This window comes from Garra rufa, chromosome 20 (genome assembly GCF_049309525.1).
Source record: "Garra rufa chromosome 20, GarRuf1.0, whole genome shotgun sequence".
In the NCBI taxonomy this organism is placed as follows: Eukaryota; Metazoa; Chordata; class Actinopteri; order Cypriniformes; family Cyprinidae; genus Garra; species Garra rufa.
Genome location: NC_133380.1, coordinates 30,526,519 through 30,542,847, shown reverse-complemented (window position 1 = coordinate 30,542,847; position 16,329 = coordinate 30,526,519). Strand labels below are relative to the sequence as shown.

The following is a 16,329-nucleotide window of genomic DNA, read 5'->3' as shown; positions in this document are numbered from 1 at the left end:
AAAAAAAATAAATAAATAAAAAATCAATAATTAAACCTGCAGAGTTATATTTTATACTAGGTCTTCATTAAAGGGATAGTTCACTCAGAAATTATCATTCTGCCCAAACACAAAAGACGTTGTTTTGAAAAGCATCTCAAAGCTTTTTTTTTTTTTTCTCAAGGTCAGTGACGTGTTGTTTTGTACCCTTATGAGTTTAAAGTATGGACAAAACATCTCTAGCATATCTTCTTTTGTGTTTAAGTAAGAAAAAAAAAGTTTGGAACATTTTTGGCTGAATCCCTTTACCTACTGTAGTATTTTAGGGTAACAAACCAGAGTTGCAAACCAAAATATCCAATATTTTACATGGATAAAAAATAGTAACATGGAAAATTACAGTGCCTTGCAAAAGTATTCATAACCCTTTTTTCCATTTTCACATTTTGTTATGTTGCTGCCTTATGTTAAACTACTGTAAATTACTTTTTCCCACATCAATCTACACTCTATACACCATAATGGCAAAGCAATAAAACAAGTTAATAAATAAAATAACTTAAATGATTCCATTGCATAAGTATTCATACCCTTATCTGGGACAGTTGTACAGTAGTTTAGCTTAGAAGCATTTATATTGATTGTAGATGTTGCTACACTTTGAGTGGAGTTAAACTGTGGCTAATTTCAACGGGGGTTCGAGTCTCAGGTCCGGCGGGGATTGTAGGTGGGGGGAGTGAATAACCAGCACTCTTCACCCTCAATACCACAACTGAGGTGAGTCCCTTGAGCAAGGCACCGTACCCCCAACTGCTCCCCGGGCGCCGCAGCAATGGCTGCCCACTGCTCCGGGTGTGTGTTCACGGTGTGTGTGTGTGTGTGTGTTCACTACTGTGTGTGTGCACTTGGATGGGTTAAATGCAGAGCACAAATTCCTAGTATGGGTCACCATACTTGGCCTCACTTCACCTCCACCTCCACCTAACAGCTGAAAATGCATATCAGAGCGAAAACCAAGAGTAACCAAGAACCTGATGGTCACTCTAGTTAAGCTCCATGATCATATATGCAGATGGGAGAAACTTACAGAAGGACAAACATCACTGTAACATTTCAGACAATGACAGAACAATAGGCACACAGCAAGAGTAGCTTATAGACAACTCTGTGAATGTCCTTGAGTGGCCCAGCCAGAGCCTGGGCTTGAACCCAATCAAACATTTCTACCTGAAAACCTGAAAATGTCTGCCAGACCCCATCCAAGCTAACAGAGCTTGAGATGTAAAGAGGTGAGGCAAAGAATGGCAGATAATTGACAAATGTTGATGTGCAAATCTTGTTGCATCATACCCAAAAAGACTTGAGGATGTAAAGGTGTTTCAACTAAGTACTGAGTTATGAATACTTATGCAATGTACTTATTTCAGTTTTTTAATACATTTATGAAGTTGTGACAATTCTGTTTTTGCCGTGTCATTATGGTGCATGGAGTGTAGATTGATGTGGGGTGAAAAGTAATTTAAAACAGTAAAACATAAGGCAGCAACATAACAAGACACTGTGTGTTCTTTTTGCCATCTGAGTTAACAGTATCTGCCAGCATAACTATACACAGGGCTTGTTTCTCACCTGAAGATTTGTGGATAGAGTTCTGAAATGCCTGAAAATAAACATTTTGTGCGTTATCATGTTAAAAAATACATGTCTGTCATGCACATCCTCACTCTGGGTCAGGTTATATCAACAATCCCAAACAGCAAGCTGAGGTTTCTCAAAGGGGCTGGTCAGCTAACACGGAAGGATGAAATGCCAGAGGAGGAGATGAATGAGGACCAGGAGGAGATCGATCATGCTGAGAGAGAGTTGCGGCGAGGGCAGATCCTCTGGTTCAGGGGCCTCAACAGAATCCAGACTCAGGTTAGAACCTCTGATAGTCTTTGGGAAGTTACGAATGCCTGAAATATTCAGCATGAATTTTGCACTGAAATGGCATCTGTAGGAAGTAACTATACTTATGCTTGTACATCAATTGTGTTTGTAATTATGTAATTGAGATTCAACCATCTGCACGGCTGGCAGTGTGTTTTACGGCCAGATTTAGAACAGTGCGGAGGTTGAACCGCAGCTCAGCTCTGCCAAACGCCATTACTGGCACAAACATCAGCGCTGATAGCAAGACTTGAGTACTGTTGCATTAATCATGGGCTGTCAGTACACCTTTCATGAAAAACACTTTATATTCCAACTAAATAATCATTTATTAAATAGTGTTTTGGAACATTCAATCTAAATTACATTGGAAATCTCATAATAAAACTTTTGGGTACAATTCTGTATGCTGTCAATTTTAGGAACAACATAACTGCATTACTAAAACTCTGTCTACTGTGGAAACGATGGCTCTGTAGTCATGAAATTCCAAAAATACTTACATTTTCCCAAGATATTTAGACTGTTTTACAAGATTTCTTCCCACAATACTACAGCTGGATTTTACAATTTAGTTTGATTGTGATTCACAAACTTGCAATTTGATTTGATTTCAGATTTGATTTGATTCGATTCAATATCGATTCGTATGCCAAATTTTCTCAAGGAAAAAAACTTTGTATAAATAAAATCTGTAAAATCAACTTACAAATATGCTTTTTCTTAGGTAAATGTGACATGACATATTGTTTACAAGCTGTTGTATTGGCTTTGCGCGGTTGAAACACTGTTAAACCGATTACATGAGAGAGGATACGGATTTCGGTAGGTTGTATTCTTTGTACTTTAATATTTATTTTTTGCTAAAACTAGTATTAAAGCAGAGGAGATTATCAATTCATGTCCTTCGAACTGAGGCTCCACATTAGCAGTGCCAAAACAGCATTTATTTGAACACTCTAATAAAATGGAAAGAATTTGAAATCTGACTTTTTTTTATATCAAAGTAACAGAGCACAAAGCTTATTGCAATTTATTGGATGGAAGTTCATTTATTTGATACATTTATTGGATGAATGTTCCGTTCATTTCCTGAAAACAGGCTAGGATAAATGAGAATCGATTAAAATCGAGAAATCAATATTTTTTTTTGCCCAGCCCTACAAAATCCTGTAGTGTGCTTGACCAGACTTTCCATTTCTGATTTATATTGTGAACTAGAAATAATGTAGGATGCCTTTCTTGCCAGAAGTTATATTAATAACTGCCTTCCACTTACATGTATTGAGATGAGACCAAGTGACCTGTTTGAAACATTTATTGTTGCATAATGACTACTCACATACTGTACTATTTTTAACAAATAGTAAGTGTTATAGGTTGGTATCAATAGTGTAATTACCAGTATAATTTCACAGCATTCTATTCCAAATATAACTTTACTAAGGTTAGTGCTTATTTACTGTCTGCCCTTTAACAAGTCAATTATGACTATTTTTTACTAAGCAAACCCAGTAAATTTACATAGCCCCCATTTTTTCACTCAAATCACTTCCATGCTGCTGATAACATTTCAGTTCAATGAAGTTTGAATGTTGAAAGTAATAAGCAATATCACAATCACAAGAGTGTTGTTGTTCTGAATGGCATCATGGCTATGGTTGGGCATGAGGCAGAGATAATCTGCTAGTCAGACCAACAGCACCATTGTGACTGTCATTATACTTTTATACAGCAATAAGTCTGAGAAAAAGTTGGACAGTTTCATACAATGTTGAAAACAGTTCCCAACCAGTTCAAAGGTTTCCAAATTGTTCCTTGGTCCAAGCAAAATCACACAACTCTGCTCACATACTTTGAGCTGGAACACCACAAACACAGACAAGCAGCAAACCAATGAACAGAAGAACTAAATGTTGTATAATGCACCGCATGTGACAGATTGCATTCTGCAGTCACTGCGTTTTGGTAGTGGCATGCAAATCCTTTACAGTAAATTGCCATTGCCTGTTGTTTGTCATGTGATACGATAACAGTGCTCTTCTAGGCGCAATGCTGCTGTCCTGTGGCGAGGCTCTCGAAGGTGTTTGGGCGTTCATCATGCCTGCTGTCAAAGCTGCAGCAGCAGGGAGGAGGACATTTCTAAAGCCATCAAAGTCTCAGTGCTAATTTAAGATGAGGTGTTTACTGTGTGATGAGGGCCTGTCATAGTCTTCTAAACCATGTCCATGTGATGATGCATTGGTCACGTCTTTGACGCGCTGTGCTCCGTGTATTTCTCTCCCCCTTCCTGCAGATCGAGGTAGTGAACACGTTCAAGAGCGGGACTTCCTTTCAGGGGGCTCTGAGACGCCAGTCCTCCACCACCAGTCAAAATCAGGATGTAACCAATGTTTCTAGTCCTAGTCACGTGTCCTTGTGCAATGCTCTTTCCTCTCCTACCAGCACTGCTGCTGCTCCCTCTGGGCGTGAGTGACACTCTTCTTTGGGTGTTTGTCAGGGATGCCCTTGAACCCCAGACCTGAAGTGGGCCAATCATAACAAAACTGCTTTTATGAATCCAAAAGAATAACAGGATGCAAAGAGATTTTAATTATTTTCGAACAGATATAACGAATCTAGAGCTAAAACATTGTAAAATATGAGAACATTTAACAGTAAATGTAATGAAAAGGCATCAGAGGGAAGCAGGTCTACAGCAGAGATTCTAGAAAGAAGCTTTGTTCTGCAGTCTGTTTCAAATATAATGCTGCATTAATGTTATGTGAGGGTTACCATAATTGCGAGACAACAGCTACTCAGAGCTGTTCACATTCTCTGAGTCAGAATTTTTTTTTTGTTTCTATGGCAACACCAAAATGGATCCGTGTACAGCTTTGTTATTGACAACAAAATCTTTAATCACTACATGAGTTCACCTCTGTACGTTCTCACAAAGTAAATTAAATGAAAAACGTCACACACCACACTGAGCTGTTATAAAACGCCATAGAATTCCCAGTTTTAGACGTACAAGCTTTTAATAAAAACATGATTTGTTTTAAGCAGTTGGAACTTTTTAACTACAATTGGTGAGCTTACATGTCCTTGGCAGTGTGCTGCTTTGTTCTTTTAATTGTGAGTCTGATATGGTGCAAATAAGGGACAATAACTGGCCCCAAAAAGCCAGTTCTCCAAAAATCTCCAAAAAACCAATGGGCGACAATACTACAAAATTTGTATAATATAGTATTTTATACTAGTTTAGCAATTATATTTGGAGGCTCTTAAAAGTGTAAAATGGACATTGCTTTCTGTGGTTCCAGACTCTAGATCTGTCACACAACATTCATGGCTCAGATGATTGGCTCAAGAAGTTGTGTGGTTCCATTCTTTCTCCAGGTTGTTTAGACCTCTAAACTAAATACAAAAGTTAAATTATCAGACTTGTCAACTTTATTCAAGAGGACAGTGTAGGGATACACAAGAGGCAATGTGTGAAGTAACAGGAAAAAATCCGGTCACCCAAGGTGTAGCTGCACCATATGTCAGAGCACTGGCCACGAGGCTATAGCTCTGACAGCTACAGTGGAAAGATCTGACAGACAATTCTAATCGGGCATTACCCATCAGGTCCAACAGAGATATGGCATGACACCGGAGCTCAAACTGTTTCTTAATCTTTATGACATAGATGATTCGTGTTTTGTCAAAGGGCATCCCTGAAAATCTGCTTTGCTTCTGATTTCCTCTTACTCTTCATGTCAGTGTTTATCAGATCATCTTTAACCCGCTTCTCAGAAGAACATGTGTTTCAATGTACCATGTGTTTGTTTTCCTCAGAGTGCTAAGAGCCCTGGACTAAGGCCTACGAAGTGAATTTCAGGTTGTGAGTCCCTCCATTGTCCGTCGCAAAATTGATGTGAACTAATATTCCACCAACAAACTCACCAGGCTGGGTAAACATTCAAGTATAGCCAACGGTACCATTCCCCACTCAGCTGTAGCCAGACATGTTCTCCAAAATGGTCTAGGCTGCATTCTTGAAGCTACTCTATTGATTACGGGAGGCTGTTTTGTTCTCCTTTTTTTACATTTTTCTCTCCACACAGCTACGGAGACGTGTGAAAAGAGTGGCGCTTCCTCCCCATAGTCTTGTCTTATTTGTCGTCTGTGTGATTTAGATTCGAGGCCCACAGCGACCCATTATGTCTCGTGGCTTTACTCTGTTGGTCATGTAGTCTGCTGTGTGATGCTGACAGTTGCAGAATCTCACTAAACGTTAGGCCAGTCTTCATCTATGTGATTTCTTCTGACATTTGTTCTCATCTGTCATTCAGATCAGTTTGTGTTGGCTTTGCAAGTTTACTCTTAGCTAAGTTGAAAGTATTTGCAACCAGGAAAGGATAGAGTCAAGCTTGATGGACATTAGAGGTAGATGATTCTGATTACTTTATGTTCAGCATGTCAGTAGTTGGTGGCATCATAGATGCTCTGTTCCAAACCCTAGTGAGCTCCTCACCTTTCCTTTGCTCAGACAGCTCCCTTCAAAAGGACAGTTTTCACGGACAGTGACAAAAGGTCTTAAGTCATTAGCTTTCAAGTGGGCAGCTTCATAGATGCAGGGATACAGTTTGAGTAGGAACATCTACTTACCAACAACATGGAGACAGGGTTGTCCAGAACTCTGCAGGGTTGGGCAATGTGTTTAACTGTGATTGGAGCTAAACTTTGCTTAAGACAGTATCCCAAGCCAAATAGAACCTTATATATGACAGATTTTAAACTATCTACAGCAAATGCTGATTCCTCACTTGAAGTAAAGAATAGATTACAATGCTAGTGTGACATCGCTAAGCTATCAACTCAATACTCTAATACAGGGTTTGCCAGGCCTCTTCCTGGAGGGCCACTGTCTTGCAGAATTTAGCTCCAACTCTAATTAAACACATCTGAGACTAACTAATCAAGGTCCTCAGACTCACTAGAACAGAGGTGCCCAAAATCGGTCCTGGAGAGCAGATGTCCTGCAGAGTTCAGCTCCAACTTGCCTCAACACACCACCTGGGAAGGAGCCCAGTAAGAGCTTGATTAGGTGCTTCAGGTGTGTCTAATTGGGGTTGGAGCTAAACACTGTAGGACACCAGCCATCCAGGACTGAGTTTTGGCACCCCTGCGCTAGAAACTTCTAGGACAGGGCTGGGAAGCTTTGGTCGTTGAGGGCCACTGTCCTGCAAAGTTTAGCTCCAACCCTAATCAAACACACCTGCCTGTAGCTTTCTAGTGATCTTGAAGACATTAAGTAGCTTGTTCAGGTGTGTTTGATTCGAATTTGGAGCTAAACTCTGCAGGACAGTGGTCCTCCAGGACCAAACTTGACCAGCTTTGTTCTAAGCCAATGGCTCCCACCCACGTTCCTGGAGGCACCTCAAAACTGCATGTTTTCCATGTCCAAAACCTTAAATGGGTGTGTCAGACAAAGGAGAGATGCAAAATGTGCAGTGTTGGGGGGCCTCCAGGAACGAGGTTGAATCCGCCTGGATGATGTGATGGCAGCCACAGTACAATGTCGCCAGTTCCAACCAGTTCCCCTGACCACACACCAGCTACAGGTAGAGAGAAGAGAGAGTGATAGAGCTAGTTCAGTGGATGGGGATTATTAGGAGGCAATCACTGATAAGGGCCAGTGGAGGAAATTTGGCTAGAACACCAGGGATACATCCCTACACTTTTAAGAGAAGTGCCAAGGGATTTTAAGTGACCACAGAGAGTCAGGACCTCGGTTTAACGTCTATCCGAAGGATGGTGATTTTACAGTATAGTGAGCCCTTCACTGTACTGGGGCATTAGGACCCACACCTCAGGGTAAGCACCTCCTACTGGTCTCACTAACACCTCTTTCAGCAGCATCCTAGTTTTCCCAAGAGGTCTTCGTTCCCCCCTAGTTTCAATGGTCTTGGGCTACAGGGTGATATGGTTGTGGCAACACATTGTCATCTTGCTGTCTAGGTAGGCGGCTCACTAGGTTGTGGAACAGGACTGTAGACTGTATTCTGTTTACTGTGAGAATAATGCCTAGATTATCATACTTGTAATTGTAACGTTTGAAGCAGATTATTAGCTACTCCCAACTACTACAGTAAAATATTTCTAGAAAGTCTCAATTCCACACAATAATAACTTATTAAAGGCTTATCTTATTTTTTAGAGTAGTTCTGTCAATCTGAACAAAACTTTTCGGCCTATACTTGAGTGTTTACACAGAGACGCATGGAGTTGTTGAAAGAACAGACTTTTGTTTGTTCTCGTCTCTTTTCTTATTCCACAGTCTGTGTGCCTGTGTTCATCTCCACATGGTGTTGTCCCGAGCTGCATGTTGTGTGTAGTCGTTGAGTTGGCTTGTCAAGCTTTTGGTTCGCTTCCATCATCGTGTTGTGACTCTATGCTTTTGAAGCATAGGCTCTCCTGTCCCTGTCATCCTCTATTAAGTCTTTGTAGACTTCTTCTCTTTTGTTTGCCTTTGACTTTGTGTTTACCTTGAAACTCATCCTGGATCTTAATATCTAATCTATTCCTCTTACCAACTTTCCACAAGATGTGTTCAACTTGCATGACGTTTGGTTTTTCCTTTGGGTTTTTTTCCCCTTTGTTTTCGTTCAATTTCTGTTGAATTAACAATGCTTGTCTCTAGGTATACAACACTTTGGACCTTACACTGTATACTGTATTGTGTACTGTATGGGACATAAGAGCATTGCCTATGTTTTCTTTTACGGTCTCTTTATTTTATCATGAGTTTGAGTTAAGTTATTTTCAATGCAATCCTTAAACTGTCTCAGTGCACGGTAGAATTACAGACGCTTTCCAAATGTTTTTGAATTTTTGGTGGGTCCACAGCCTTTCCCTCCTCCTGTTGTCACTGTGCCACTGGGGGTTCTTCCAGCTCACATTTCAACCCTTTGACACTAGTCTCTTTCCTCACACAGATACGTGTTGTGAACGCATTTCGTAGCTCCCTCTACGAAGGCTTGGAAAAACCCGAATCCAGAACCTCCATCCACAATTTCATGACTCATCCAGAGTTTAGAATAGAGGACTCCACACCTCACATTCCTCTAATAGATGACACCGACATTGACGACGAGGCGGCCAGGAAGAACTCCAGTCAGCCATCATCTCCTAACAAGAACAACAACGCCATCGATAGCGGTATAAACCTGACGACCGACACGAGTAAATCTGCTGCTTCCTCCAGTCCCGGGAGCCCGCTTCATAGTCTGGAGACATCGCTTTAGCCATCTCACACGGGAGATTGCTCAATAATCATCTTAGACTCTACGTTTAAAGGCGCTCCGGAGTGCACGCCAATACGGATTGTGTACCGTTGACTGTACGTGTGGTCGCGCCACATTCTTTTATTGAACGCATGAACGACGACCGACTCAGATGATCGCGGAGCGACTCGAGAAACAATACAAGAACCCATGAGCGCAAGCGCACCGCTCCCATTTTCTGAGGAAACGACAGACTATTACGAGTAATTTAAATCAGCTATTATCGTTGCTCCTGCATGAATGTACATTACCCAGGTTTTTATTTGGAAACCTTTATTTTTATTTAAACGGTTTTATTTGATTTGGTGGGACGTGCGGTGGACTGCTATTTTAAGACAGCTTATCTGATTCACTGATCTGTGAGTATTGTGTGTGGCATGTATCTAATTGTATAGATTTATTTGGATATTGATTAAGGTGTATCCAGGTCGCAGGGCTCAACTTGCACAGTAGATTTGCACCTGTCGGAAAAAGAGAAACCCATGGAAATTAGAATTTATTAAGCGTACATATATATTTATAGACATATTATAAATATATATTTACAGAGTTTATCTTTATTTGTTGGCATGTTGCCTTGTTCTGCTTCAATAACTACTTTAACTTATTTATGTCCTAAAGAGAATGTAATTTGTTTACAAACCTGTAGATACGTCCTGGTTTCTTTGTAGGGTTTAAAACTTCTTTGTAGGGTTCAAAACCATGCAGCAGACGTAGTTGGAACAGCTCACGTTGTTCAGTACTCCTGTAATATCGGACTCTAGGTGTTTTATTACCAATTGTGCGCTGGACTTGCCTGCTATTTTGTCAAATACTGTAGATATTTTTAGAAGATAACAAAAGAAACCAAAATATAGTGGGATATATCATTATCGTGGCATCGTAGTATTAAACGAGTGTCGGGATCGACGGCTCTGAGCACCCCCGAAAAAAAAATCCAATCGGTTTTGCTGGCGTCGAGATGGTTTCGGAGATGAACTTGTGGTCGGCCTCAAATGTGAGCAGATATATCAGGTTGGATTTAAATATCTTCTTTAGAAGTACATACTATTTAACATAAAATAGTTTCAGTTCCGTGTGACCATCAAAAGCTGCGATGGGTTTTATGTTGGAAACATGTAAACTAAGTTATATCTGGCATCTCTGTATGGAAATCAAAATTGTGTTCAAATATTGTGATTTATTGTGTTGATTCTTCTTTTTTGACATTTAATTTGTAGATTTCTTTCGGTTAAAGGAAACGAACCCAGCTCCTGAGCTGACGACACTTTGAACAACTGAATTATGTAATGTAACGAAACAAAAAGAAGGAATGTTGCTTTTGACTCTTTTCTTAAAAAAAGAAAAAAAAAAAAGAAAAACCTTAACCAAAAAACAAACAAACAAAAAAAAACCTAAAATATATCTATATATACATTTATGATCCTTTTCTGCACTATCCGGATATGAATGAATTTCTGTGGTGTAAATTTAGATGTGCTTCTGTGTTCAAATCAAGCTTGTCTTCCTGCAGTCAGTAAATATACTCTAGCATCTCAACAGTATTCAGTAGTCGTTAACTATTTATTGTACTCTAGAAGCGAAAGGAGAAATGGGGGTCTATCAGAAGGCACACTTATAAAGTCACCCATGTATTCATTAATATTCTTTGCAATTGGAAAGGCATGATGTCATACACTTATATGCAACTCATTTTTCTCCATCATTCTTAAATTTGAACTTGTGTTTTTATTTTTTATTTTTCGACAGTTTTACTCATCAAGATAAGGTACACAAGCTTTAACTGTTAGCTCAGGCTTACTCAGTGAGAGAAAAATATGGAGACCAATTTTTTTTTTTTTTTTCAGAAATCTTTTGCCTTTTATCATGTTAAAGGGATAGTTTACTCGCCCTCATGCCATCCCAGAAGCACCATGAATGTGGGCCGCAAGACTTTTAGTGTTCTGAAGTCATATGAAACAGAAGCAAATCAAACTAAAGTCACTATCTACTATCGAACCGATCGGTCGATCCAGGTCTGAAAACCGGCCTGACTGATGGGTGAACTATCCCTTTAACACATTTCAAAGCTTCATTTACAATCATTTTCACAACTGTTGACCAAAATAATCACCTCTGACACGTTGAAAGGCGCCGCAGGGGAGTTTGTCTGAAATGTGTGTGGACTGCAATGACTCCGGATGAGATCTTTTACGGTATGACTGGCCACTTCAGTTTAATTCAGTTTAGTTCTGCGCCCTGTGTCGACGGGCCAAATAACGGATGCAGTTTAAAATGTTTAACCAATAAATCGGAAGGATGACAGCATTCTAATAATCACAAATAATAATATTTCTTGCAATACATCAGCTTCTATGTACTGTACTTAGCAGCATGCGTTTTGTGGAACAAAGAGCATACGACGCCACAGGTACTTTTGGCGCACTAGCAATTTATGGGTAAATGAAAAGTGTTCATCCATCTTGTTTTTATGAATTTTATAATCTATACAATAATTGTAAATAAAAAACTCAATGTCTTTGTTCATTTAATACTATGCAAAAAGTCAAGCTTTCTGATTGTTTCTCATCTACCCTAGAGTGTGTTGCTGGAATGTTTGTGGTCTCAAAGTCAGTAAAACAAACAAAAAAAATTGTGATGTAAATGATTTTCTAGCCTGAGAACATGAACTGACTCTTGTTGCTTCACTGTCCATACCACGATTCCAGACAGGAGCGCAAGTGATACAAATGAAATGAAAGAAAAAATGACAAAAAAAAAAACAAAAAAACAAGCACTTAATAAATTCCCAGAGGAGCATGAACCCGTGTGTCCCGTGAACAGTGTGCGTGTGTGTGCTCTTTCATCTGTGGCACGTGTTAGATGTGCTGGGTTTGGCGCAGACGTTTCAGAGCTGCAGCATCATTACGGTACACAAAACGTCCATGTCCATCTGCTTTAGTTCATTGAGACATTTCTCAATGATATCATGTGGCTCCACATGCTGAAACGATCTCCAAACACTGTGTAGCCATATGTGGGGCTGCTGTGGTTTCTGCTGTGAACAGTTGCAGTTGTAATTAGTTCAAGTACCAAAACTGAGATGTTTCTATTATTATTTTCATTATCATATGCAGTTAAGCCACTCTTAAATGTATGAATATCTTATTAAATGTTAAAGGGATAGTTCACCCAAAAATGAAAAATTGATGTTTATCTGCTAACCCTTAGGGCATCCAAGATGATTTTTAACTCAAACCGTTGCAGTCTGTCAGTCATATCATGGCAGTCAATGGGCACCAAATCTTTAAGAGTAAAAAAAAAAAAAAAAAAAAAACATACACAGAAAAACAAAAAACAAATTAAACCCTGCGGCTTGTGATGATACATTGAGGTCTTAAGACACATAACGATTGGTCTGTGCAAGAAACTGAGTATTTATATTATTATTTACCTCTGATCCACCAGAACGTTCAGCTGTATAGAGCACGTTCACAACAGCCAGTGCGTGACGCGTCAACATGCTCTGGCAATGTAGTCGGTGAAAAGTCAACACTTCCATATGAGTTCGCACAAGGAAACGTAATCTTTTACGTTTTTAATCGGTTGCCAGAATCAGGAAAAGCACAAGTAAATACCATTCTGAGAGGCCAATATGCACGATTCAGTTTTTGGCATAGACCGATCATTTTGTGTCTTAAGACCTCAATGTATCATCACGAGCCACAGGGTTTATTTTGGTTTTGTCTGTGTGTTTTTTTTTTACTCTTAAAGATTTAGTAACCATTGACTGCCATTATATGACTGACAGACTGCAACGGTTTGAGTTAAAAATCTTTGTTTGTGTTCTACTAAAGAAACAAAGTCACCTACAGTACATCTTGGATGTCCTGGGGTTAAGCAGATAAACATCAAATTTTCATTTTTGGGTGAACTATCCCTTGAACCCAATATTAAACAAACAAATACAGCACACATTACAGTCACGACACATCTTAAAGATGCTGAAACTACAGATTTGGAACTCGGCAACCCCCAGCTCTGCATATTTTGCATGTCTATCTTGTTTAACACACCTGATTTAGATAACCAGCTATTTAGAAGAAAGCTCCATGAATGAACTGTGTCCCGACTGACATGGTTCCTACACAGTGTTCATTCCTCCCTACTCCCTGAGCCTGGAAAAACTGCTACAGTGTCTTCTCACACAGACAAAACTTATTAGAGATTTGGAAGTTCTGACACAATATACCTCTAAATAAACACTATTTAAATTCACATCTCTGACACTTTAATGCCCTTTGGATGGGCACATACTCCCTTCAAACTGGAATCATGGTGGGATATCCTCTGTACTTATGGTTGAATAGAACAAACATCTGAAGTGATAGGAGAAACATACAAAATATGCAGAGTTGGGGGTCACCAGGACTGGATTTTAGAACCGCTGCTATAGGACACCTGTGTGAACTTCATACGTCAACTAAAATTCATCAACAATTAGGCATAAATAAAGAAAAGTAACACACATGCAGACACTTGATCCTATTAATGTCTTTCAGACCAGTGTTATTTCAGTATCATAGAGGAAGTATTATTAACATTATGATTTTAAAGTTTTAGCAATTTTGTTTTTTGTTTTTGTAAATTGTATTATTTTTATTACTATTATTATTATTATTATTTTTTAAATATGTCTATAGTTTTTAGTAATTTTTATTTCAGATTTAGTTTGAGTTATTTTAGCACAAAGTTAAAAGTTAAAAAATGAAAAAAAATGCTTTGGAAACATGTCCTTTTAAACATTTAATTGAATTAAATTTCAGCAAATGTTGTGTTTAAATAAACTTGTTTTATATATTTAGTTTGTTGACTACACTAACTGATGTAGATCTGTGATTTTTTTCAGGCTCAAATTCCTAATATACATTTATTACTACAAACCCTAAGATTAACCATTTGAATCATTTGAAAAAAAAAAGCAAATTGACTCATTTCAGTGTACCGCATAATAACCAATGCATTGTAATTTTAAAAGTCCTACAAACTTGAAAATCAGTATAAATGTGACCAATAATGGTTTAAATCCACTCCACACCTCACTACTTTTAATTCAACCTGTTCAGACCAATATAGAGTAGGCACTGTTTATGAACTGTTTATTATACTGCTTATTACAATGTAAGTAACGGATTAGTCGTTACATAAAAATTAAAAACCCACATCATTTATAATAAGCATTTCTGAATTCAATGGTTATTTTGCAGTACAACAGTAGTCCAGAATAAAAGCCCAGTGATATTATATCTATCCATTTTCCAAACCACTTGTCCTTTGTAGGGATACTGGAGCCTATCCCAGCATCTCAGGCCAGAGACGAATGATCCATGGGCCAGATGGTAGACATTATATAGTTTAAATCTCATATTACAATATGCGAATTAAAAATTCATTAGTTAAGATGACAGTAAAGTCTGGTGCACACTGTTCTATGAACATGACTGATAGCAGAGATGGAACTTCTTTTCTTCCCAGCAGCTCCAATTGTAAATCACAATTTCACTATCTAGCTAGGACCTTGAACACTAATCCCAGCCAGAAACCAGGAGCTAATCTTTGATGACCAGCTGACAACACAGACATGCAGGTTTGCATTGCACAACATCAGGATGATCAGGTCCAACTCTTTGTTTAGGTCCTGGACATTTCTAGACTGGACTATTGCATCTCTTCTGGCTGGACTTCTGACATCAAAGCTCTACAAACGATCCAGAATGCATCAGCATGACTAGTCTTTAATAAGCCCAAGAGAACCTATGTCACACTTATATCTATCTCACTAAACTGGCTACTGGTTGGTGCACACATCGAAATACAAGACATTAATGAAGAACCAAAAAGCAACTGATGACAAAAGTTGACATGAAGTCAACTGATGTCATCCCTTCAGATTCACATCTTTCAACCGAACAATCATAAAGAACGATGATCTTTGTTTGTGTATTACAGGCTACAATGGTATTCACAGGACAGCCCTCATATATATTGTCATACTAATATATTATTTTTTCACTGATATCATGTGTCATTGTCTGTTGTCTTTCATATTGAGAACAGCAGAGGGCAGAGTTGAGTATAAAACAACACTCAAAGTGACTCTTCACCACAAAGATTAAGTTGCAGTATCTGAAAGTGTGCATCCCTAGCCTTTGTCAAATAAATGCATGATGTGAGCATTAAGACATACATGTGCTTTACTCAGAACTTTAAATATGTTTCTATGATATGAATGAAAGAGCAATAAAGATGTGTTGGAACTAACGGTTTCTTTGTAGCCCTTAACAAAAACCACAGAACATCACAATTACTTAATAATGAGGTTCAGGCTAAAACAGGAACTCTGCATTCAGCATCATCCTGATGCTCTACTTTAGGGCAGTACTACCTTTAGAGAAGGTAGTTTTTTTTGTTCTTGGAAATATATTTGTTCCTGTATTTTCTTTAAATAAAATCTCACAGATTTTAAGGAAATTTTATTTGTGACATTCTAACAGTTGCCTGAGTATGTTTTTAATTAATGTATTTTTTATTTATTTTTTTTTAATCCTGAGGACAAAACCAACTTTACCCTTTCTCATATGGAACGTCTCACATTTCGTTTGGATTGATGAAACTGTATTTTGTTTTTGGACAGCTTGATTATCTGGTGATGTAATTATCACACTTGAATTCTAAGTGTATCATGGTCATTCATTATTACTTATTTAAAGGTCATATTCATGGTCTGTTTATCCTTGCTGTATCATATAAGAAGATATGCATCTGTCAATCATAAGATAATGTCACTTCTAAACATCATTATCCTGAAATGATTGGCTGTTTTTTTGCTTGTCTGTTTGTCCTGCTTCATGTCTGCTGAATGCTAATGACAGTTAACAATATTAATTACATAAACAAATATTTTTTATTTGGATTTAATATCAGTTATTTCTATCTTTTGCTGTAGTGTGCCAGTAAGTCAAACGGAGGCAGACTAAATCCAGAAAAACTGTGGCAACGCCTCCAAGATGCTTTTAGAAACCTACCTGCAAAGCTGTTAAAAGTTATAGGCACTTGTGTTATCATGCTG

General features: G+C 38.5%; 1 protein-coding gene across 10 annotated transcripts in view; it reads left to right on the top strand.

The window, feature by feature from the left end:
- Nucleotides 1-12,024, top strand: part of atp2b2 (ATPase plasma membrane Ca2+ transporting 2) — a 118,046-nt gene extending 106,022 nt beyond the window's left edge. For 3 of the 10 annotated variants that reach the window (XM_073825845.1, XM_073825841.1, XM_073825839.1), the window contains 4 exons: nt 1,714-1,896; nt 4,205-4,376; nt 5,731-5,773; nt 8,874-8,967. In XM_073825845.1, the coding sequence (XP_073681946.1) occupies nt 1,714-1,896; nt 4,205-4,376; nt 5,731-5,738 (363 nt within the window). In that variant the 3' untranslated portion in view covers nt 5,739-5,773; nt 8,874-8,967. Of the gene's footprint in view, nt 1-1,713; nt 1,897-4,204; nt 4,377-5,730; nt 5,777-8,873 lie in introns of all 10 variants that reach the window. The other 7 variants (XM_073825842.1, XM_073825838.1, XM_073825837.1 and 4 more) reach the window with 5 other exon arrangements.
- Nucleotides 12,025-16,329: the final 4,305 nt, after the last annotated feature.